General features: G+C 42.3%; 1 protein-coding gene across 2 annotated transcripts in view; it reads left to right on the forward strand.

Annotated features, from left to right (window-relative positions):
• Positions 1-705: 705 nt before the first annotated feature.
• LOC137880566 (contactin-4-like) overlaps positions 706-26,173 on the forward strand; it is a 139,328-nt gene continuing 113,860 nt past the window's right edge. For both annotated transcript variants that reach the window (XM_068721978.1, XM_068721979.1), the window contains exons 1-2: positions 706-1,176; positions 18,163-18,300. In XM_068721978.1, the coding sequence (XP_068578079.1) occupies positions 18,246-18,300 (55 nt within the window). In that variant the 5' untranslated portion in view covers positions 706-1,176; positions 18,163-18,245. The remainder of the gene's footprint in view (positions 1,177-18,162; positions 18,301-26,173) is intronic.

Genomic DNA, 26,173 nt, shown 5'->3' on the forward strand with positions numbered 1-26,173 from the left:
ATGATGGAAATTCATGAAGAATACCTGGCTCCTACACCCATGATGCAACTCAACTGCCAGCCGGCGTCGCGATAAGAGATTCGGGTGTGTTGTCCCGGTAGTCGCTGTAGCCTCGAGCCACGAGCAGAGAGGATCACTACACTCATACTTAACACCTCCACCTTTTTTTTTTTTGGGGGGGGGGATTACTAGTCTTCAGACTCAGGTGACATCACTTGAGGCATTTTATCAGAACATTTGCAGAAGGAGCGTATGCGCTCCATCAAATGTGTGCTTTTTTTTTTTCTTGTACAGTTAAGATGTTCACCACAGAAAGCTATTTAACAAGCCAGCCTAAAGGTATACAACATGGTCCACCGGTTTGGACATCCCAGCAGCAGCAAGCGGGGGAGGAGGTGTTGAAAGAGTAGTGGTGGTAGTAGTAGTAGTAGTAGTAGTAGTACTCCTAGGCTCCTAGTAGAAGTAGGAGTAGGAGTAGGAATAGTACTCGGAGGAAGGAGTCCGTTCCGCTCGGATGGCCGGAGCCGCGAGGAGGGTTTCAGACAGTCAGACAAGACAGAGCTCTCTCTCTCTCTCTCTCTCTCTCTCTCTCTCTCTCTCTCTCTCTCTCTCTCTCTCTCTCTCTCTCCCCGACGGCCGCGCGCTCGTGCGTCCCGCTCTAGCACCAGCTCCGGCACGGTTCGAGGAGGGAGGGAGGAAAAGAGAGAGAGAGAGAGAGAGACACTTGACGCATCGGAGTGAGTGAGCGCACCAAGGCTTCACTTTCCAATAAGCAACCCGCGAGACGCCGCGCCGTCAGCTAGGCTACTTGTGCGCCTGACACACAGAGAGAGAGAGAGAGAGAAAGAGAGAGAGCGATAGAAAGAGAGAGAGAGACAGAAGGAGAGGCAGGGATGGAGGAGTTCCAGTAGCGGAGCCGCACGGAGCAGCACGGAGCGGCCCAGCCCCGCGAATGTAAGAGCCCAACACAAAAGCAAAAAAACCAGAGCCAGCATCTTCTGCGCGCACCAACAATTTTTTTTATTTTTTTTTTTGGGGTGGGGGGTTTGTGGCCGGGAGCGTCGCCGCCGCCGCGACTCGACAGTGATGTCTGTGCAGCAGAATTTTGTTTAGTGGTACAATACGGATTAATCTGAGGCTGTGAATTCCTCGGAGACATCGCTGCCGCGAGGACAGGTAAGACTATTATTATATATATATATTTTCTTATATATCAACTTCAGCACCTTTCAAGTTCCACCTCCAAAACCCAGTCTCCATCCTAACTTTTCACAGATTACGCTAAATCCTTGACGATGTGCAGCAGACGGGATTGCCTTCTCTGAATTTCACCCTCTGCTGATCTCATTTGCCTGCGTCTACTTTGTTGTGGGACTATCATGGTGGAAGCAAAGTAATCTGCCAGTGTGTGTGTGTGTGTGTGTGTGTGTGTGTGTGTGTGTGTCTCTGTGTGTGTGTGTGTGAGAGAGAGACACACACAGAGAGCGTGTCTCCGATCCGTGCAGATGTTTAGTAATCCTCGTGCGTTGACCCTCCCATGAATAATCCCTGCGGATTTTGTTGATTATGCCGCCGCCGCCGCCGTGCTGACCACCTACCGTGTGTGTGTGTGTGTGTGTGTGTGTGTGTGTGTGTGTGGGTGGCCGTCTAGTCTCCAACGCTGCAACCTTTTAAATATTTCAGCACCGGTTAACCCACCTTGATTCATGCACTTCAAGGATGAACCAATAAGTTTTGTTTGCTGTTAGCGGTTAGATCAATCCGCCTTCACCTCACCAGGGCAGCTGGTCAAGTCACTTATACCCAATGGGCAGCCTGTGTTGCCCCCCCCCCCCCCCCCCCCCCCTGAGCCTGATGGCCAATGCAAACGCCATATAAGCCTACTTTTTAATATATTTAATAGATATGAGCATCTGTGTAGTCTTCAGCACATCCGACGCGGCAGCTTCTGCCAAAACAGCTCAATTCATTTCATTTCCGGAAACAAAAAAAACTAACAAGCCGGGGAGCAGTCAGGGAAAGATGCCCCGGTGTGACGGTGACACCTGTCAGAGCGCCCAATCTGATGAGGAAACGCGCATTCGTCCGCTGTGGCTGACCGGGGAGCAGCTCCAGTGACCTCTGTGTGATATGTGTGCATTGGCTTCTCACCGGGGGGGGGGGCATGACACAACGTGAATGAGAGGTTGACAGAGGGAAACGAGAGAAAACCCTCATCTTAAGAAGTCTTCATTTCATGAAACACGGGAGCCGATAGTTCCCCCCAAAAAAGCCAGAGACATGAGAGCGCAGACTGTCTTGAGATCTAAGCATGAATATTTAAGATTAAAAACAGAAAGAATGGGGAGTAGATTCAAGACGTATGATCAAGGTACTCCAGGCTCAAGCTTTAATGAACGCGTTGACTGGCCTCTAATGGCTGCGTCTCGCAGGAACGCGGCTCTCCAGCGGCTGGTGACGTCCCGGAGGCCCAACACGCCCGTCAGGAGTGACGTTTAAAAATATCCCCCGGTAGGTGCTTTTAGAGGAGGCATGAAAATTTTATCGCGTTTTTTTTTTTTTTTTTTTTTTCCAGGCTGGAGGTATCCAAAGAAGTGTGTCGGCAAGGTCATTTTTATTTCATGGCTCTCCAGGAATGTAGCTCAAGGAATAGAAGAAAGGGAGTGTGTGTGTGTGTGTGTGTGTGTGTGTGTGTGTGTGTGTGTGTGTGTGTGTGTGTGTGTGGTTGTTTCCTTCTTTTCTAACAAACAGAGCTGTATAGTCTTCACATGGACTTGTTCTGTCAGGTGATATCATCACAGCCACATGGACACTTCACATTAATCATGATAGCCGGTCATTCGTTTGAACTGTGCAGACGGAGGGGGTGGGGGTGGTGGGGGGGTAATATACTACTTGTTGCTTCATCTTGCTGCTGTTTTCCACCTCGTTGGGCTTGACAGTCCTTTTACAAGTGGATCGCTCTTTAACACTGTAAATATTGTCGGAGCAAAATATGACTCCAGCAATAGTTCCCAAGAGTCCTCAGCGCGGTTCATCCCAGTGTTTTAGACTAACATGTTCGCAGCCTTACAAATTACTACAAATTTGTGAATTAGAAATTACATTTGTTTTTGACGTATCACAAATACATGTCTAATGATGGTTTGCATATCATCTGCGTATGGAGGACTTCGGAGTGGACGGATGGGTCAGACAAACACAGGACTTTCACTCAGGTTGACAGCTGTTTGTGTCCCGTGTGGGAAAAGTTGAAAATTCGTCGCTTGAATTAACGTCATTTTTAGCCAAACCGTGATGTTTTACGACACCTAACCAAGTACTTCTGTTGCTTTAACATGAACAAGTAGTTTTGTAGTGTTTTTTTGTGTGTTTTTTTTCAATTTACATGAACCACGTGTTTTTAACTGCAAGAAAAAAAAAACCCTGTTTCCCATTAGTTGTATTGTAATAAGGAAGGAGACGGGGTTACATTTCAGAGGCCTGACGACATAAGAAATAAACAGAAGACTTGAAACTGGTTGGTTTCAGTTTACAATGAATTGATTAGTCAGTCATCAGTAACTTGATAAGGCAGCTATTTCGATAATCGATTAATCGGTTGAGTCATATTTCAAGCATTAGTTCCCTTGTTTCTTTAACGTGAAGATTTGCACCGTTGTGCTCTTCAACTCGTTTTTTTTTTTGTAGCTGATTTCTTTCCTCTTCCTTCACCTGCTGTCGAGCATCCATCATCCTCGCATCCACTCTAATAGGCAACGTAGCATCTGAAGTGTGTGTATTAACCCCCCCCCCCCCCCGTGCTCGATCTGGTTAGAAATCACTTTTCCGGGGATAAACACCGCAACAAGCAGCGAACACAAAAACAAATGCCTGGTGTCAATTGTTGAGCACGGCTGCTTCACTCTGCTGGATTTTTTTTTTCAAAGCAAACAGCGCTGTGAGATTTTCAGCGACGCCATAATGGACGGGGAAGCTGCAGACCCCAGATACCACTTTACCGGAGTGCCGTGTGGTTTTTATGTGTGCCGTGCATTACTTGTTCGAATCCGTCGTAATGGAGTTGTTTGACAAGCTCGAGCTGCGAGCGGTGGGAAAAGTAAACGTTTACGTCTTTGCCAAACTCTTCAAAATATACAATGGTTATAATTAGGCCGCATTCCAGGAGCAGATACAGATAAGATGGATTCTGTGTCGCTGTATCAAGGTGGCTCATAGAGGCGGCATGGAAGGAAAGTCCAAAAAAAAAAAGAAAAAGAATAATGCAGAGGAACCACATCTGCAAAAGTCTAAAAATAAAAATATATTAAAAAAAACTCTCAAAAAGGCCGTTTGTCTTCAGGTTTCCTGTCCCGGACAGACTGGATTTAATTGAGACAAATCTTTTATCTGCACGCAAAATCTTCCACTTGTGTTTCCTTCTGAGAGGATGAAGGATAATTCAGTTAAAAGGAAGGCGAATAAGTATAAATCACACGAAAACCAAAAAAACTATGCCCCGTCATCGCCATCAAAAGCGCCCGTGAGCACGCCGCTGTGCATTGGGAGGCCTGACGCGACTTGTCAGGAAATAAGCACACTTGACTGAAATGCGGCGGGGGGGGGGGGGGGGGATCCTCGGCGCTGTTTACCCGAGTCCCATCTCTGCGTTCATTTTTTAATGTTCAGATTGAAGGAGGGGGGAAAAAGAGCCGAGACGGATCACGGAGACGGCTCCCGTTTCCTGCTCTATTTATCCAGTCTTATTGGTTCTGTAAATGCCCCATTTGTAATCCAATCACATTGGAAATAATTCCTCTGCTTTCTTTTTTTTTGCCCCGCGATGCTCCAACCACTTCTGCTCCTTTTGGTTCCAAGGCGCCGCCGCGGTCCTCCGGGGGTTAGTCTTCAGCAGACTGTCTGAGCCGGGGCGACGCTTCCTAATTCAAACATTGTTGCGCGCTGCCTCTCCTTGGGATCTGCTGTTAATTGAGTGCTTAATAAGAGCAACACAGCAGCAACCAACTTCAGTAGGGGGGGGTGGGGGGGGGGTGGATCTGAGAGCCGGGAGTGCTGCATTATTTAATGCGCTTACATAAGGCCGGCAAACATCTTCTTTCCAAACATTCTCAGGATGGGAGCGGGTCCTGAATCTGTTGTTACTGGAGACGCACAAAGACACACACACACACACACACACATGTTCAGGGGTGTATTGTGCTCCGCTGGGTGTGGCTCCTGTGTGTGAGAGCCATCTTCCCCTCCCTCGTTTAGTGCAGCGTAAGCAGCCGATCAAACCCCCCACAGGCCACTGTTCGTGTCTCCGTCTGAATCAAGATCAAAGGACTCAGAAGAACGTTACAAATGTATCCCCAGCACCATGTTGCTTCCCTCTTGATATCCGTCGATTAAATGCACGTGGCCTTTACGAAACACAAGCTCTTTTGGGGGTTGGATTGTTTTTTTTTTGCAGAATATTTTTGCTCGCTTTCAAAGACTGAATTGCCCGTCTTAGACCACATGGCCGGCTTAAGCAATTTGACTAAGTGACGTCCTCCCTTTATGTTTAAAATTATTTCTTACAATTAAAAATGAATTAAAGTACGTCAAGTCAGTGTAATTATATAAAGCACATTTAAAAACCATGAGTTGCCTCAGTACAGGCATACATAATTAAAGAAACAAAAGGCAACAACACCTAAAACAAGACATAATGCCATATCGACATAGAGCATTGTTTGATGCTAAAATACCTTAAGTTGCATGACAAAAAATAAGACTTTATAACAAACTAGAAACGCACAAGTTTTCTTTGTATTTTCTTCTAATACTACAAAATATCCATGCGTCGTCATTGTCAGGAGCTTTTGGAGCTTACAAAAGGGTGTAGGAGCTCAAAACTGGAGCATCAGACGAAACGGTGTTTGTTGATTATGTTAAAAGAAGAAGAAGAAGAAGAGGGTTATTTAGTGAAAGGAGGAAATTAGGACAAGAAATGGAAATGAAGGCGATAGCGAGGTCATATTATCCACAGTGGTGTGTATATACACGTTTTCTCAAGTTATTTCTGTCAAGGAATTATTTTAACTCAAAAAGTGACTTTTATTGTTTTTTTATTTTAACAAAAAACCCAAGTGGCAGTGACATAATGAAATTCAACACCATGTTCAAATGGCATTTTGATTAGCCAGTATGTTGAAGTAGCATTCTGTACTGACAGCAGAGACGGAATTGTCACTGAATAGTGAACTACTGTAATTCACTAAATCATGCGGTCCAGAGGGTTCAATGAGGTTTAAGGATGTAATCATCATCACAATTTGGAGTGGTGCGAAAAGAATTGAGCATTGTCGGAGTGGGGTGGGGAATCGTGTAATGGAAAATGCTATTGCGTTGCATCATGGGAAATGTGGGATCCAGATATTTTAGAGCTTGGAACCTCTAGGTCTGAAACAGGAAGCGCCTCAGGTGGCAAAAAGAAGTCAGGTTGTATAGAAGTCTAGTCTAAAATGACTCTACTTCTCTCTTGATTTATTCCCTCAGTAAACATTGTAAACATGAGTTTATGGTCTCAATCTCTAGTTTCAAGTCTTCTTCAATACAGCATGATGTTCATTTAGTAAATTATGGTCCATTTAGAGTCAAATAGACCATAAAGCAGAGTGCTTTAGGGCGGGGCTACCTTGTGATTGACAGGTCGCTATCATGGTGTTGGTTGTCCATGTTTTTGTCTTACAATGTTAACCCTTTCAAAGGGTGTTTTCTGTTCATATGAGTTAATTGTAACCGTTTTAATTGACTAAAAAGGCCTTATTTTGGTTTGTTTTTACTTCGCTCCACTATCTCGTATCACTTCTGGTTGCAAAAGAAAAGATGCTGACAGACAAAAACCAAGATTAATGACCACCAGAAAGCCAACTTGAAGCTTTAAAACCAATGGGTGACGTCCACTTCCAATGTACGGTCTATGTGCATAACCTTTACTACTCTAACCTTTACTAAGCTGCAAATCACAAACTTTGAAGATTTCTTTGTGTCACTTTTTACCGTTCAAGAGTTAAACATTCTAGTTTAGCGCAAAGTTGTCTGTAAACTGGCTGTAAGAGCCTGAAATACCGCAGAGGTGTGTTACATGAAAATATATGAAATGATGAATTCAAACTGATAAGTTTCACAACAAAGAGTAATGATAGTCCCGACTTGGATTATTAGCTTTTTCCTTTCATACTTGTCTGATACTGATCACAAAGACATAATATTGTTGTTTGTAATCACATAAAAGCATCTCAATTATATGTTTACACTCACCGGAAAGTCATTAAACCCTACTGGGATATGCTAAAACAAATGGGATCTATAGATATTCCATAGGGCTGGAAATGATTAAAGAGGTGATTTTGTTATTTGTTTCAGTACATGTCGATGTGTGCCGGTGTTCCACATACAGCTACACCGCAGTGAAACTAGAGGCCTACATAAAATAAGTGGTTCTATCATCCCAGGTGTTTTCTTGATAAAACATACAATATTTTTTATCTTGTACAAAGACACATTCCTGAGTACTATTATGTTTCACTCGCGCAGACGCGTGAGCTGCTGAGTACCACTAGTCTGAAGTGTCTTTCTCAAGGGCGTTCAATAGTCCCAAACGCATCTGAATGTCCAAATGTTGAAAGACGACATTTGAGTGCCAGTGAGCTCCGTCTCTATGGATGTTTTCTAGGGTTCTATTTCCATGGTCACATCTGAACAGACAGGTCTTGCCTATTGTTCACTGATCAGCAAATCCTTTCTTTATTTGTGTGTGTGTGTGTGTGTGTGTGTGTGTGTGTGTGTGTGGTTGCGTCTCTGTCCGCGGTACTGAAACGTGTCAGAGAAAATGTGGTTTTAAATAGAACTTTTGGTCCTTATACCATAACCCCTCCCCCCCCCCCCCCCCCCCACACACACACACACACACACACACACACACACACACACACACACACACACACACACACACACACACACACACACACACACATTGTAGCAATCCACAGACAGCAGGGAGACGACATGGAAGCGAAGGGAGAGAGACGATCACAATCAGAACTGTTTATTGCCAAGTACGTTACGCATACAAGGAATTTGACTAGGTGAATGGTGCAAAAAAACGATAAACAGTGTAATAGTATAGGACATTTAAAAATAGAAACATTTATAAAGTAGGAAATTGTCCCGGGGATGTTGTGTCTGAGTCAGTGTGGGTGCTGGGCTTTATTGATGAACCCAGATGGATAGAAAGTGTTCATGTGGCGTGAGGTCTTGGTCCTGATGGACCGCAGCCTCCTGCCAGATGGAAGGGATTCGGAACAGTTTGCGTTCCAGGATGAGAGGGGTCGGCTCCGATCTTTCTTGCCCGCCTCAGGGACCTGGAGGCGAACGAGTCGTGGGTGGGACGGCAGATTGCAGCCGATCGCCCTCTCTCAGCGGAGCGAACGACACGTCCTTGTTCCTCGGCGGTGGCTGCAGCGTACCAGACGGTGGTGATGGTCCGGGAGGCTGAGACATGCGGGGAGACAAACCGCTGTTTCTACCCGCCTCCCCCAGCTGCTTTTAGAGAATCTTTCATGAATTACATTTCATTTAGCGCTCTTATAGTGCTACTTTATTATGCGAGTGCTCTAATTGATAAACGTTTTACTTTGATTCTGATTGCGTCTGCGTTTAGAGGCCAGAGGATGCTGCTCCGATGGGTTCCGCACGTTCGGACGGTGCAACTTAGTTCTACATGGTGACTAAGGGGATCGATTGAAAGCACATTACCTTTCCAATTTCTGTCAAACACTGTTATTACTGGGCTGATATTTATCAAATGGTGTATACATCTTGATTTATTGGGAGAAACCAAGCAATTGACTCTTTGTTAAGGCCCGCCCCCTTCTGCTACTCGCTGCTTGAGTTTATGAGACACAGCCGGATAGTTGACAAGCCCTGGTCGAAGCTGGCCTATCGTTGGCCAGTCTCCGTTTGAGGGGCGGGACTTGCCGTATACATATATGTATACAGCTAGAATGGAATTATCCTTTCTTTCATAGCCACATCTTTCTGCCACTGCAGAAACACAACAGTTGACTAGTCGGGGTGACCCGTAATATTTGGACATTTAAAAAATGGTGTTGAAATTAACTAATCAATCAGTTTTAAATGATAATATTATTTTACCCACATTTACAAACAATATGGTACATCAGATTCATTTCCTGCTGCAACACAGATTGTGAATACAAATTTGGTAACGTGCCAATTAGTGGACACATGTTGCTGCCGCTCAGTGGATGTTTGTCTAATTGTTAGTAGAACAAAATGCCGTGGCGCCTGTGATCATGACTTGCATTCTGTCGCTGATTGAAGTCCCCCTTTTTAAAGAGTTTCTTTTTGTTCGGTGTCTAATGAGCGCTCTTGCATCTAGGAAGACAACCTTCTCATGTGAAGTTAAGCTTGGACAACGTGCAGCTCGTCTGTTTCTCAGATGAAATAATTAGGCATTCCAGAGAGACCCTGTTTGTTAAGCAGACCGTTTCAGATGTATGCGATACCGTCGTCATTGTATCAAAGTTCTATTATTTGGTTCATCCATTTGAACCAAGGACAATAAGAAAAAAGAAAATGCCTTTTTGGCTTGGCTGTGGAGTAGACCACTATTCATTTTGGATAAGATAAGAAACGGATCCATTCATCCACATAACTGTTAGTTTGTGCCAAACAATCATATGTCCAAGAAAGCCGACTCTCGTTATCCAATTTTCAGTCAGCACACTGTTTGTATTGTTTTTTTTTTTCATTATTATTTTTGAAATGTTTGACAAATTTTGGGACTCCATAAAAAATAGTAAAAACAAAAACGCTGACCTATATTTCTGTTTTCCCTGATAAGAAAAAAACTTTCACAAAATATTTGTAAAGCAGCACATTAGTGGGCTTTATCTACAGTGGTCAAGCCTACTTACTTTGAACCAAAGAAGGTTTTTTTCTCTTCAAAGAAGTCCCCTTTGCTCAAGCACAAGCTCATTCTTTTCTTTAGATGAGTTCTCAACATTGGACTGGCACTTGAGATGTGGCAGGACGATACAGTTTGGGAAAGTCACCCCTCCAATTCTGAACCGTCTGGATGTTCCACCCACATCAGCAGTGATGTGTGTCGACGGTAGAGAGCTGTTTCGTGGGGACGTCGCAGTAGACTGCCCCTGCTTGCTCAGGGACCTTGGGTGTTTTTCATTCTTTGATTTAAATGGTCTTTTATTGATAAAGTCAACTTGACAAAATGTGTTGCAGGTGCTCCGCTGGGTGTGGCCACTGGTGGCAGGAGATCAACACTTCCTCGTGACTAAACCTAACAGTCTAAACCCTGTGAAACATTGTGACATGGTCGCTGTTTGAGCAAAACTACCTTGTTAAGTTTAGGTAAAGATCATGTATGTTTGGGATAAGTATGTTTGTTACGTACCTTAAGTTAAGTACGCACATGAACATATGTCTGCTGGGTGAAAGTCCTGTGTTTGTCTATACTACCTCAACTGAGTTCCTCTTCTGCTCCCATTAAATCTCTCTCTCTCTCTCTCTCTCTCTCTCTCTCTCTCTCTCGTACACTCATGGCCCTTCAATGTTCTACTCTATATGGAATCATAGAGAAGACAATGCTGAGTTTCTCGTTTTCCCTTTGAGACTAAATGCACACGACCTTGTACAACTTTTCTAATGTTGTGTTTCCCATAGAGACGCTGTAATCTCTATCAACGGGGCTTTGGTATCTCAGCCCTCGCTGCGTGTAGCTCAGCGTTTGAGCTGCAACAACTACAGCATTTCTAATTAAATGTGCTCAGGTTTGATGATCGCTGCTGAGATAGGTGCTGCTGACTTACTCTTTGTAAAGGGAAAGATATGGGGTGCTGAAACGATTAATATGTGGTTAAATAATGATAACTGACCAATTGTTGTAGTGATAACATTTAAAAGAAATTATAACTTGACAGTCTCGGCAGTCTTTGCACGGAAGATGGATTCTCACGATGTCACCAGGTCGCAACGACAATCGCCGGATCACATTTCACACGGAAATCCATCTCGTCAGGCTTCAAGGAATGCGTTTGTTTTCCGACAAGCCGGTGCACGGACCAATCGGCATCCTGTGCGGAGCTACAGGCAGCGAGGGGGCAGAGCTCAGGTGCGCGCGAGACGACGCGGCGAGGTGAACGTTCGAAAAACAGCAATGGCGGCTCCCGAAGATGTTGGCGCGGATGCTGCAATGGTATCGGTTCTAACAGAACTGGAGAGCAAAGAACAACACTAGAGGCTTTTCTCGATGGGAAATGTTTTTACTCTTCTCCCGAATGGCCTTCGGCAAGAGTTTGATTGACAGATGGTTCCATCCAATCACTTGCCAAGTGTTTTTTTTCAAAGTGCCTGCCCGTTCTCAAACAGTTTCCAATGACGTCCTCTCAAGATTCATACCCGTTTAAAATAAATACCTTTGTGTTTTACTGACTAGATAAGTGTTGGTTCAAATAGTAGGCGCCGATTTCAGAGACTGCTCCCATCTCTCTACGTCACATTTCCATAGTCTTCTCAAATACAGAAACATTTGTATGTAGAGAAAAAAATATTCAATTTGAATTCCGTCCTCCTGATAATGCGTGGTGAGGAATTGCTGTCAGAACAGGTCAAAATAACACTTTTGTGCTTCTCGCACAGCGTGTGAGCATGGATCACATTTCATTCAAAAGCTTTATAAAAGCACCAAAAAAAAGTTAGTGAATGTGAGCCAATTTGACTTGAAATAACTCCCCAACTATGTGGCCGTGGCTGCATCCTCTCTACAGCTGTTAATAAAGCACCTGGCAGACATGCCTCTATTAAAGCCAAACTGTCCCTTTTGATCACCGCTGGTTCTGCTTGGCTCTCCGCCCTGATATCCTTGAACATTGGACGATGGATATCGTCGGACCGGTGCGGTACATTTAACCAAACGTGTTATCTCCTTCCGAGCTAATTTAATTCAAGGCGCGATTCTGCACCGGCTTCCTCTTGGAGCAAGCGTTTGCAGTGGATCGATTCTGGACTGTTCTCTGCATTGCCAAATTTTGGGCAGCAAACATGGGTGCGTAGTTGTTGAGGGGAACAAAAACGGGGAATTTCTATCTATGGATCCAGGTATAAAAAGGAGCAATTTCTGCATAGATGGATTCATTTCTTTGCTCGAAGACTTTATAGCAGGTAGCTTCTAATGTTGTGAATACTTTGTCATGCATACATTTTTACACAAATTTACACAAACCTATTCCTATTGTCACAGTAGCTCTTCTCAGAACAACCTTGCGACTGATGTGTAAGTACAGAATGATCTCTGGGTTTACATTTGGTGGTTATTGTCCTGGTTTTGCTCGTGAAACATTCAGTTAACCCCCCCCCCCCTTATACCCTGAAGCATCGTCAATCATTCCCATTTGCCACAGGCAAGTTGCAGTATTTGCTCTGTATAACATCTGAGTGGTATTGAACCCATGGGAATTATGGCAAGAAATCAGTCAATGACAAGAAGTGGAAAAAATGGGAGTTATAGTTACTTTATTAATGTAGTTATTACTGTTAGTAGTCGTAGAAGTATCCACAGTTAGCAATAACAATAGTCGCAGTAGTTGTATACCTGTAAGTAATAGTGGTGGTAGTATAAGTCCTTGCAGAAATAGTGGTAGTATTGGTAGCAGTAATAGCAGCAGCTGTATTGCAGTAGTAGTACTGTTCTAATTGTAGTACTACAGTGGCAGTGGGGAGGAATGCATTCATCCTTTTTTGCAATATTTGAATCGTTGTACTCTGACCCACAGATAGTTCATACTGCCGTGCACAGAGTATTTTTAACAATTACAGAGCGTCAACCTTTTTAATTCTTCTCTCAAGTCCTTTTGGCATCTTTTGCTTCTGCTTGTTAAGCGCCTCCAAAAATGTGGTCCTTGTAAATGAGTGCGCAAGAGGAATGTGTCACGACGTAACCATCGCGAGCCCGAGTTAAGCCCCTGCATGCGGACCTCGCCGGTGCCTTCGTTAACAAGGGCGCAGCTGGATATGCTCCGCGTATCCAGAACATAGATCAACTTCCATTTTCCCCAGCATCAAGTAACTAAATAGATTACAGCGGCAATAGGCAAGAGCGAGTTTGTGAGGCGGTGTGTGTTATCTTTAGCCGCCCGGGTGCTTTATCAGGTCGAGTTGGGGGGAAAAAAGGGGTGGAGGGAGCCGAAGCAAGACTCAGACCTGCAGAAACAGACCTTAACAAAAGCAGCAGCAGCAGCAGTAGTAGAGAAGTAACAGTAACCGCTTGCTCTATGAGTGTCCTCTAACGAGATTTGCCACCATAACGATGCAGATCAATGCATTGAATCGAGGGCAGGTAATGGATTTCAGAAACCTTTCTTTTGTTATATTTGCTGGCTGGAATTCTCGTAACATCCCTAAAGCAATTATTGAATGAAATGCTCTGACAAAAGAAATCATGCATCTGTAGTGATTGGACGACCTACCTGCCTCTCTACATGTCTGTCTGTCTGTCTGTCTGTCTGTCTGTCTGCCTGCAGGCCCTCTGCCTATGTAGTCTTCTACAAGCTGCTAGCTTGACGGCTGTGAGCTGTTGGCTTCTAGCCGCTGGCTCAGCAGTCGCCATGTTGAGAGCCGTGTGGAGGCAATAGACTGACTACAATAGTTGATTAGGAAACGGGATGGACTCTCGTTGGAGCTGAAGTCATTTAATTAAATTTACATGTTATTTGTATAGCCATAAATCACAAATCTACAATCTCTACAGCATACAGAAAAAGTGACGTCACCACAATCACAACTCGCATGTTGTCTGTTCTTTTTTTGTCATACATTATAAATACATACATCGTGGCCACGTTATTCCCAGTGTATGCATATTTCATTTTGGGTTGTGGTTGCACTGAGCAACACAGTGGATCAGTGAGAGTATTGTTGTGCTTGGTTGTGCAGCAAGATTTAACATATTTACTGTTCTTAAAAGGGCCTTTATTGCAGGACATCTTTTTTTTTTTTTTAACTTGTTGAAATTGCAAAGGGTATACACTTCTATGGCCTTTCCGTCTGTTCACATTAGCTACTGGGTACGTCGTACGGTTAGGATTGTCCCCCAAAACAGAGCTCTGCTTTTCATGCCCCTGTGCGTCACGCTAAATGTTTTCTACTAATTCCACCGATCAAATTAGCGCTGATGTGACATGCTAAAAGGAAACCATCACAGCAGACACAACAGGCATTAGCCTAATAGGCACAGGGCTCGGCGCTTTCATAAGACACACTTTCATATGCATAAAACCGCTCTCTAAGAGTAAGGCGCAGCAGCCTTGCACCATTGATGTACCCAAGACAGACTCCGACAACTCTCTATATGATGTGTGGAGATAAAAGGCGTCTTTTCTGTAGGTGGAGACAGGAGACAGAGCCGGGAAGTAGAGCATCTCACATTAATGAGAAGGTGGCCTACTCAAACAGTTTCAAGTTCCTTTTTGTGTGTGTTTTTCACTGAGTTTGTTTCACTCTTTATCGCATTTCTTTTCTTTTTTCTGTTTTACTTTGTGCTGTCTATGCTGAATCACAGCAGGGGTGGGATAACATTGTTCTTCTTTGTCTCTCCGTAACTGCAAAATTACACAAATAGTTGTAATTTTTTGAGAGGTTTCTGTCGAACATGCCTCAACTCTAAATATATTTTTCACCCAGGAGACGTGGCATTAAAGCTGCTTGTTTCCTAGTGAAGCTCTGCAAGAGGAAGGTTTCTCTTCTTAACTGGTTGCGTTGCTTTAATTCTGACATCAGTGCAGCTTTTTCCAGAGGCACTCTCTGACATTTCCTCAAACTTTTTTTTTTTTGTATTCTTCCCTCACTTCTTCCGAGTGCCCTATTTACATCCCGCTTCATTCAGCAACCCCTTTCAACCTATATCAAATTGGTTCCAAAGTTAGAATTTGAATGTTCAGCCTGGGATAGGCAACGCATTCTCACACCAACGGGTCAATTAACGGTACTCAGCTAAAGACTGACGCGCTAAATACTACTGTAGCGTCATTTTGCACGTGGTTGATGCCAACTTCACTGATTACCATTTCACGTGACTAACGACTCCCGTGACTAACAACACTAACGAATCAAATGGCTAAAAACTGAAGTGATGAAAAAACTAACGACTCCCGTGACTAACAACAGTAACGAATCAAGTGACTAACAACACGAACGACTCACGTGACTAACAACACTAACGACTCACGTGACTAACAACACTGACCCACGTGACTAACAACAGTAACAAATCAAGTGACTAACAACACTAACGACTCACGTGACTAACAACACTAATGACTCCCGTGACTAACAACACTAACGACTCACGTGACTAACAACACTAACGACTCACGTGACTAACAACACTAACGACTCTTGGACTAACAACACTTACGACTCACGTGACTAACAACACTAACGACTCACGTGACTAACAACACTAATGACTCCCGTGACTAACAACACTAACGACTCACGTGACTAACAACACTAACGACTCACGTGACTAACAACACTAACGACTCTTGGACTAACAACACTTACGACTCACGTGACTAACAACACTTACGACTCACGTGACTAACAACACTTACGACTCACGTGACTAACAACACTAACGACTCACATGACTAACAACACTAACGACTCTTGGACTAACAACACTAACGACTCACGTGACTAACGACATTTACAACTCCCGGGACTAACAACACTTAACAAATCAAATGGCTAAAAACTAAAGTGACTAACAACACTAACGAATCACGTGACTAACAACACTAACGAATCACGTGACTAACGGTACGACTCACACGGCCAACGACTGTCACAAACAAAATGTCAGCTTTACTTTTATTTTTACATAAGCTTTTTTTTTTGTCTGAATGCCGGCTCAGAGTGACGGCCGCCGGTCACCCTGCAGCCTCGTGGTTAAGGGGCGTACCATATAACCTTAACGTGCGGTTCAATACCAGCCACGGGCCTTGGTTGCATGTCGTATCCCCATCTTTCCAGTCTGTTTCTCACACTTTTACTGTCCAGTGAGGCAAAAGGTCAAAGAGATAATCTTTAAAAAAAAGAAGTGATTTCTATGAAGGCCATTGAGGACAAAGGCCTTAACTTTGTAGAGACATGACATGAAAACATACTCTTTAGATCTTTAGATCTCCAAACGTATACGTCACAAAGTGAAATGAGACAAAAGGAGTAGAAATGCAATTGAATTTTCACTCCTTTTGTCTCATTTCATTTATATATATATTCCATTACTATTTTCTTTTGACACTGCAAACTTTATTTTTAATGAAACAAGAACATGTAAAATACCATTCACATGCCAACTAGTGTAACGTAACCTGTTTTTATTAGCGCAGACGATGTAATGTATCAAGATGATGACTGTGTTGTAGTCTGTCCCCAACAAAACCACGTCATAAAGTTTGAGTTTCCTTTTCGACCCCTTCATGAGCACTGACAGTCTTTTTAACACATTGTCTTCTACACCTCAGCCTCATTCGTACCTCCAGCTTCTTTCCTGTTACTGGGGTGTACGGAAGTCCGACCTAAATATATATTTCTCAAAACTAATCTTGTGAAGTCGGTGCGAGGTGCGCGCGCCATAAAGTGAAGTAGTCATGTGCAGCACGCGGTGCGAGTGTTGGTGGTGTGTTTACTTGGCGCACGATCACGTGGCTGTAACAAATAGTTGACTGATGTAAGCACTATTTACATGTCTAGGGATTATTCAAAGAAGGACAATTTGCTTTTAAATGCTTCAGAAACATGTGGTCTTAAAAATCTTCATTTGAGTGTGTGCACTTTGCCAGCCAAATCAGGTTGTTTACAGGATATCTAACCTTTTGTTTCGTTATAATGCTTTTAATACTAGACTTTTTTTTTTCACAACAAGGCTTGTACAAAAGCAATAATGTGGCCCATGAATATGAGATATGAGTTTACATACGATTACAATCCCTTTGAGGAGGTTGGTTTATGGCTTTTTGCTACTTAAACCCTCAGTCTATGGGCATATCTATCAGTTAAACTCCTTTTCTTTTCGCTTCTTCACGGCACATTTTATTTGTACGTCCTTTAGCGTTTCGGCGATTAACGCAGCGTGCCGAGTATAAACGCCTCCGTTCAGAGGCTCGCAAACAATTTACATATACAATATTATATGCAAGTTATGCGAGTGCATTAAGACATAAAACAAGGAATGCTTTTAGTCCTATTTAGATAACATAAATCCACCTGGCGAAATATATTTTTTTCTGTTTTCACAGATGAAAATAAAAATTACAAACTCAGAAAAATTATGCTGGCAAAACCGTTTTTGACCTGTTCTTAAGCCATAAATATAATATTGATCACATTTAGAAAATGGATAACTACATTTTTTGTTTTCTTACTTGACTTTCAGGGCTTCCGTAGGTTTGAGACGCTGCGAGCGGATGCCTTTTTGACACTCAAAAACAACTTTCAAGTTTTAATCCTCACCCCGGGGAGATATTGCCTGTGTTGAGGGAAAAGCACACAACTGTTATGAAATTCTTCGAGATGTTTTTCGGGGCGTTTTTTCATCGTTTGTCTTTGCCCTTTCATGAGTCTAAAAGCTGCGAGGCTTCAAGCAGGAACAATGCTAGGAGAACTTAAAGGAGTGGCTCTGCTTTCATATCGACTTAAAAGTAGCTGTCCCTGGAGTTGCCGGCGATATGAAAATGAATGCATATGAGATCTTTTGTGTTAATGTGTCCACCATCGTCCCAAAACTGAAACCCCTTCTTCTTTTATCCTGTGGAGGCAACTTTGAGAGAAGTGGGAACTGGAGTGAGTTGCGCTGTAGGATTTGTTGATGAAGAGGGATCAAAAGACTTTAAAGGGTGGTTGAGTAAATACGCCATTTACTCACAGGTTTAAATTTAGTATATGAGCAGTCCATAATTGATACTATCGCTGCGCTCTTTCTACGTTCCCGCTGTCTTTTGGTGTTTTGTTAAATGTGCATGCTGAGCAGGAACATGCTAATGAGAGCCTGGCCACCTCACTCATCTCTCTCTCTTCTTCTTGTTTCTACAGACTGGGAAACCAGGAAGGTGCAAGTCGGATTCCATACGTTTGCGATTGGATGTGAGACTACTTTGACCCTACAAAAATTGAAGATGATGTTGCTATGGAAACTGCTGGTGCTGCAGTCACTTATGGGGTGCCTTGCAGGTAAAGTATCTTATTAAGAACTTTTGATGCATGCCAAAGCTGCCTTTGTGAAGTCCTTATTCATATGTATTTGGGGCAGTATGAAAGCCGTAGTTTAGAAAGGAGCAACCTCCAGTAGATTAGGAGCCATAAGCAGACATTTTATTTTTTTTTGCCGCGCTGGTGTGAAATAATAGGAACGTAGCATCCATTCAACAAGGACGTTTTTATTTATTTTTTTAAAGTAAGCCATTGTCTGCGAAAGGACTTCCAATCGCAGGCAATATTGCATTTTGACTTCCGCCTTAGTGTTGTATGTGGCACTCAGAAAAGGTTAGCAATATCATCCTGAATGTAAATGAGGGGAGCTCACCTCATCCCAGTGGGGATGGAAATATTATTTTTCACTGAATATAGATCATAAAGAAGGGCATGAGTTTATCAGGAGTGGAAACCTACAGCAATGATTTAGCAAACCGCTGCCTGAAACCTAAATAGCAAAGACATTACACAAATCTTTAAAAATATCACATAAGGGATATTAGATGGCAAATATACCGTACAAAGTACAGTGCTGTATAATGTTCCACTTTCAACTTTATGGATATTCTCGACACGTAATGCAATAATAACTGAATAAAAAATAGACGGATCGACAAGTTACCAAATAAGGCTTAATAAATCAATGCATTACTGTTTAAGGCTCATAATATGTGCTGATGTTAGCGCACGCATTAAAGGTGCCCTTTGGACTTTCGACCACTAGTAGTGCTGTGGCGCTGTGTTTTTGTGAGGGAAGCTTTAATGCTGACCTCGGTGAAAAGGAAATTAGTCTTTATTGTCGATGCGTTTCCATTGTTTGTCACTGCAACATTAGATATTTAAAAATGTGCTGCACACTTAATCCAATAACTTCATTGTTCATAGTCAACAAGCAACACAGTTGTTTGTTTTTTTAATTAAGTGTAATTAAGAATGTTCCAGAAGGCTCTTTATAAACTATGTTAAATTCATCTCACTGACCCTAATTAGGCCCGTCAAAATGGATCCACAATTTTAGTTTCAGTTAGTCACCGATCAATTAATCAATCAGGGATTGAACCAATGAATAAATCAATCAACAAAATATATTAAAAAAATACTGCAAACATTGTAGCCACGGTAATTATTCTGTGAAAGGACTGCTGTAAAAGAAGACTAAATTAAGGTTAATTTCTCAAATTGAAAGACGGCACAAAAAGAGGCAACGAGTGAACAGGAAAATCGTCAATAGTCCATCGTTCATTTCACGTGCAGTTAAGTTGAAAAATAGCTTCATTATACCATGGTGCCCACTGCAGCCAGAGGCTCTCTGGCATTGATCACATTTTGATGGAGGACTTTAATTTGTCTCCTTTACAAATAGGAGGGGTCACCAGAGAGCATCAGTTGAATCGCTCAGGCTGTTTAATCAACAGGTATTACACGAATCGAGATAAATAAAAAGCTCTATCTGGTCCTGGCTTCTGATAAAACCCTCCTTCTTTTTTACTCGATACACATTAGGCCCGTTGTGAACCCCCTTGCCCTCTCGCGCGCATTCGATTATCAGATTTGTTTAAAATCGCTATATTGCGTTGGCCTTGTGGTTTCACCCCCCGGCGCCCGGCGTCGTTCATCTGGCTCTAACGATCCCACGTGATCGGCCGGTGATAATTGAGCGGCGTGCTTTGGGGCGTGTAGCTCAATCCTCACGGTGTTGACGTCCTCACGGAGGGCTATTTCCCGTTATGGAGAAATTCATCAATGGTGCAAACGTGATCTGACGCCAATCAACAGCCCAGTGATGCAAATGGGTAGCGGACCTTTTTTTAATTCATGTATAGAAAAGCTTACTCTCGAGAATCTGATTTTTTGACACAAATAGTCGCCTCCTGGGCGAAAGTCCTGTTTGTTTGACAAGGTAAGCTAACATTAGCTGTTAGCAGCCGGTCCCGCGAAGCTAAGACTCTTAGCAAAGATAAGTGATAATGTTATCATGATATTTAAACGTAATCGTGTCATTTTTTAAATGTGCTCAAACCCAAGAAGGCCATATCAGGTAATAGCCTCAAATCGTATGCAGATTTCTGCAATTGTCTTAAGATGAATATTGATCTTCTCTTTAACTGAGTCAGCTTTGATGTGAGAGCAAGAGCAGCTTATACATCATGGGAAAAGCTGGTTAATAAGTTCCTACATCTATAAACTACAGTGTACAGAACGTCCACGAACCGCAGCCGTGAAAGGGTCGCCCTGAGAATAAAATTGGTTTATCTTCCTTTCAAAATTCACCAGGCATGAACGTTTCAGGGATGCATATACTCAGACCTCCGTAGCGCTAATGTGTTTTCAGCCGAGCTGGAAATGAACATCATGGAGCATTTCTAGATCTTTAAGCTTGAGAAGAGGATTATTGTACTAACCCTCGCACTTATCAGTTTTGAACAAAACTCACTTTACAATGGATGGTATGGCCCGGATATAGTGGCTGGAAAAAATGGACTCCTCTGGAAGCAAGGAATGGTGCACGAATATGCTGCCCTAAAAAAAAAAAAAAGCCGGGCTTTAATACGCTGCAGAGTGCAAGAATGGATTTTGCAAGGAGAGCGAACCTCACACAGGCTCGGGGAAAGGAATTGTACAGATGTTTATTGCAGCTTTAGTTACACTCCTCTGCCTGGGGGAGTTTTAAGTTGATTTGTTTTTCATGCACAAATGGAAAAAAAAAAAAAAAAAAAAAAAAAAGCTTCATAATGACATACGTGCCCGTCGAATCTAAAAATCCAATTACATTTTTGAATTAGTCACCTGCTTGTTCACCAGATGACTGCATCAACGGAGACCAATGTTAAGACAAAGTGATGAAGGGGGCATTGATTCGTTTCAACTGATAACTCAAACTAGCGAATAAGAGAAGATGCTTGAAGTCTGCACGTTGTTGTTGAAATGCAAAAACATGCGATGACAAAGTACTGGCAGCAGCACGAGCCTCACGTTTTTACGTCACAGCGGTCCCTCGAGAGACTCTCTCGCCTCTGATGTAATTCTCCAACTGAAGTTGGATGAAAGAAACTTAACATTTGTCTTTGTACATTCTCGTATATATTTAATAGCAGTTCACAGCAAGTCATGAATTACCCACCGCCGTGATCTTTCAGTTATTCGCCTCCTTTGACCCGTTCCGCCGCACTTCTGTGTCCGACTCTGGAGACAGAGCTGTGCTCTTATTTCACCATCACGGACGTCTTAGATGTTGACCATACATGTTAAACATTACATGTTAATCTATTCCCTGCAACGTATACATAATAGATTATACATGAATTTACAACACAATCTGAACACACACACACATATCTATGTACGTACATACATACATATGTATGTACATACATACGTATGTATGTATGTATATATACAGACATAGATGCACAGTTACAAGCATTGCACATTTCTCTTTCTGTTGTACCTAGAAGTAACAGTAATTAGGTTCATGCTTTTCAGACATTGTAACTATGTGAAATTTAAATAATTAACCATACAGTGGACAATACACACACACAGTGACGACTAACAAATTGAGCAATTAAACACATCATATGCATTACTAAGTTGTAATAAATGGTTGGAAGTGTCAGCCTCTTTAATGTTTCACGCTTAAAGATAACTGCCCCCAGCTTACTGCTGGTAGGAATAAGCTAATCCTCTGCGTTATGCATTATTAAATATATATTCAAATTTTAATGCACACATTTGAATATTCATTAAAGAGGATCATATAGGGAACCAAGGGGGGATCGTATATCTTTTTCTTTTTCTTTTTTTTGCTTCTGAGCTTTATCCACCTGAGGATTGTTTGCTGAGCACACTTACATGATTTATGCTCATACTTACAATCTCTCCCGGGAACTGTTTGTATGAGGTGTGAGAGTGTGTGTGTGTGTGTGTGTGTGTGTGTGTGTGTGTGTGTGAGAGAGTGAGAGTGCGCAGATTGAATCAGTTCATAAGCATCTTCCGCTGAAGTAAGAGTATCCGCCGATATACATCTCCCATCTGTGATATTCGTAGGCATTGTTTTATGGAGCCCAAGAAGAGTGTTATTGCTGAGGTAACCACTAAATAAACAATAAACAGTTGGTTTTTTTTGTGAGTCCGACAAAAAAACAAAACAAGGATAAGATGAGATAAATAAGAGTTTAGTTTGGCGGGCCAAGAAAAAAACGGATGAAGAACACTTTAAATGAAATGAATATAGATGAAATAAAGGAAACGAGAGAGATGACATTGAAAGCTACACAATACATACATCACAATATCTACATTATATAGGAGAATGTACATACAATACTGAAAATGTTGTTATTTTTTCATTTCTTTATTATATATATATATATGTATGTATGTATGTATAGGTGTATGTACAGTTGTGGTCAAAAGTTTACATACACTTGTAAAGAACATAATGTCATGGCTCTCTTGAGTTTCCAGTTATTTCTACAACTCTGATTTTTCTCTGATAGAGTGATTGGAACAGATACTTCTTTGTCACAAAAAACATTCATGAAGTTTGGTTCTTTCATGACTTTATTATGGGTTAACAGAAAAAGTGATCAAATCTGTTGGGTCAAAAATATACATAACTCTCAACTGTTTTTCAATTCGTTTACCACCAGGAGCAGAATTAGGTTTGACAGAAATCTCAAAAAGGATATTTCAAAAAACCTCAGCAGTTAGCGTGAACAGCAACATGCTGCTGAAAATGTACGATATGAAATCTTTTCTAGGTTTGAGAACACCGCGTTGAATGATATATTCCTTCCACGACATCAATTTCCAGCCAAGACCTTCAGACGACACACACACACACACACACACACACACACACACACACACACACACACACACACACACACACAGAGAGCAGAACTCGTACTGTTCCCCCATAGAGGAGTCGTCCTGGCAGTTAAACAGAGCTCCTGCTCATTACTAACAATGTTTGATCTGCCTGGTACTGTCTCCGGTGGCCCTGGAAGATTCCGGCCATGAGGAATTATAACGATACAGTTATGTTTTGCAAAACAATCAGCTATAATGCCGCAACAACTACATCAGTAAATAAATTAAACAGATTTCTCGAATTGATTGCTTGTGATGACATTTTTTTTTTTTTTTTTTTTACTTCGGAGCCTAATCAGAAGTGAAAGCCGAAGAAGACTCGGGATAAAAAGTTTTGGGAAAAAACAAAAACAACTAATCAGAGGCGTTTTGCAACTAATTGCTGTGCAGAACCTAAGTAGGTCAGGGAGACGGAGAATAAAATAAATAAAGTTGAGAGAAAGAATGCGCTGTTTTGACAATGGGTGTTTATTTATGACAACACCAATAATCAAAACAGTGGCAACTTTTTACATACACATTAGAGAAAGGGGTAAATCTTTCAACTGCTCGTTTATTGAAGTGTGGTGGAGTTTTTTCTCAATCAAAAGCGTATAGTTTCTTCTGCATTTACCGTGCCATCTTCAAGGAGTAACATTGGGTTTAATGTTTTTAAAATGCTGGATTAATAAACCAAATGACAAGCACCACAAAAGAACTGCAATTTATTTGTCTTATACTACATCATTACCCCGTTAAGTTTGGCTTTCATTCCCTCTTTTACAAACCAGTGGGTGTGAAATGGACCCTCGCTGTTGAAACATATTCCATATATCAGTGTCCTTTCTATAGAAAAATGAATATCCCCTGCCCAGTGAACTACTTATGTGCTGTGACAGACCTATCTATTCTAATAGTTGCAGAAAAGCATGAAGCATACGTGCGGACGCTCTCCCTCCTTGTCGCCTTGAACCCGTTCATGGAGTCTTTTACCTGCTCGCTGCCTTCGGCGGCGGGGCCTCCCGCAGCGTGGAGAAAACACATTTATTCAAGGGTCATGTGTGTCGCAGTTCCACTTGCGGAGCCTTGTGTATTATCTCGAACGATCACAGAGGACGGCATCTCTAATGAACTCCACGTTGAGGAAAAAAAACATCTGCGCTAGATATTTGTTTCCGCCTCCAGAGGAGATGCGCTCTCGTTTTTGCTTTGCTTTTTTTAAGGGCAGGCTGTTTCATGTGAGTGAGAGTGTGTGTGAGGGAGTTGATGAAAAACTTATTTTCGCAAAGTGGACTCGCTTAGGTGCTCCTCAACCTATTTTTCTGTATTTATGCTGAGCCATGCTCTTTAAATTCATACGCTGTCACCTGCAATTGGACGAGAGATATCTTTTTGTTTGCTTCTTTAAACTGTCACTTGTCAGCACGGAAACTGCTATTTGACAGACCAAAGCAGTTCTACTGTGAATAGTAGCAAGAGAGCGGGAGCACAAAGATGAATAGGACGCTGATATCCTCTTATTTGTAACCCTTCCCCGTCAGTTTTTTCGGCACATTCTGGATTACTGCATATGTTTATTTTTAGATGATTTCCTGACAAAAGGCCACGCGGTAAAATAGATCACAGTAACACACAGAGATAGACTGTTTGACCTGATTTAACACTGTATACTGAGAGGTAAATGGTAGAAGTAGGCTATCAAAAACCAACCAGGCACCGAGCTGGAGTTCTGCAAAGTGGGCTAGAGGGGGGCTTGAACAGGATTCCAGGGGTCCATAGCAGGGGTCTATTTTACCTTCTTTTAATGTATTAGAACTGAGCCTAGTTCGAGAAAAGTGTGTTTAAGAAATGGCATAGTCACCATGATGTAAACCGTCATTTTAGAGTCAAACAGAACGCTAAATAAGACATTTTTATGTGACCAAAATGTTCCAACTGACTTCAGTGAACTGAAAACACACTGTTAAAGGGTTAAAGTTGTCAGACGGAACCCTGTGAGACCGGACAACTCTGTGGTTGTTACCTATTAATCACAAGGTAGCCCTAAAGCTAACCTTGTTTACTCTAAAGAGGGACCATAATTTACTAAATGAACATCATGCTGTATTGAAGAAGATTTTAAACTAGCGATTGAGACCATAAACTCGTGTTTACAATGTTTACTGAGGTAATAAATCAACAAAGAAGTAGAGTCATTTTCTCATAGGCTTACAATTGGACTTCTTTTTGCAAACAGAGCAGTCGCCCCCTTAGTTAGCATTAGAAAAGAATGCAAGTTTAAGGCACTTCTGCATTGGCTTCACTTCTCAGACCCGGTAAAGACGCCCAAAACACAGTTAAGGATGAATTGTCACGACATCGAACACAAGTGTAAATGCAGTTGCATTTTCAATCCACACATACAACAACTACGTGGGCGGAAAAACATGATTGTGCGTGACTGTTGCAAACCAGGAAGGAAGCAGCCATTAGCCAGTTAGCGAGCTAAGCTACTCGTAAGAAAGAAGAATGAAAGCTACTCAAAAATGATATTCAAGATGCTCCGGGTTGTAGTCAAGACGTGACCAAGTGTCTGCATTCAATTTGATCCGGCAAAAGTGTACAAAGCGAATCTTAGCAAGTGAGCCATTTGCGAAGCGACGGTTAGCAAACGGTGGAGAACAGCTAGCATGGGTTCTTGTTGCAATGCCAACGTTTGAGCTGGACAGAGGGATAGAATTTCAACGTGGACACTGGAGACGCATCTTAATAGCAGTTGGAAATTTCATCAGGTCAAATCAGATCCAGATACAATCTGGATACAAGACGCACCGTGATGCGAGGTGTAAATGGGGTTTCGTAGCAATCGCTAACGGACTAACAAAGCCACGGATCATCATCACTCTGATCAAGATTGTTTCCACTATCATTGTTGTTGGCAGATCGACGCTACCAAACACAGCTATCATTCACACCATCATCACCAACACTATTAAGGCTAGAGGGTTGTAGCACCAAA

Source organism: Cebidichthys violaceus, unplaced genomic scaffold (assembly GCF_023349555.1).
Source record: "Cebidichthys violaceus isolate CVI_PGR_0920_01 unplaced genomic scaffold, fCebVio1.0.p SCAF_29, whole genome shotgun sequence".
NCBI classification, from domain to species: domain Eukaryota; kingdom Metazoa; phylum Chordata; class Actinopteri; order Perciformes; family Stichaeidae; genus Cebidichthys; species Cebidichthys violaceus.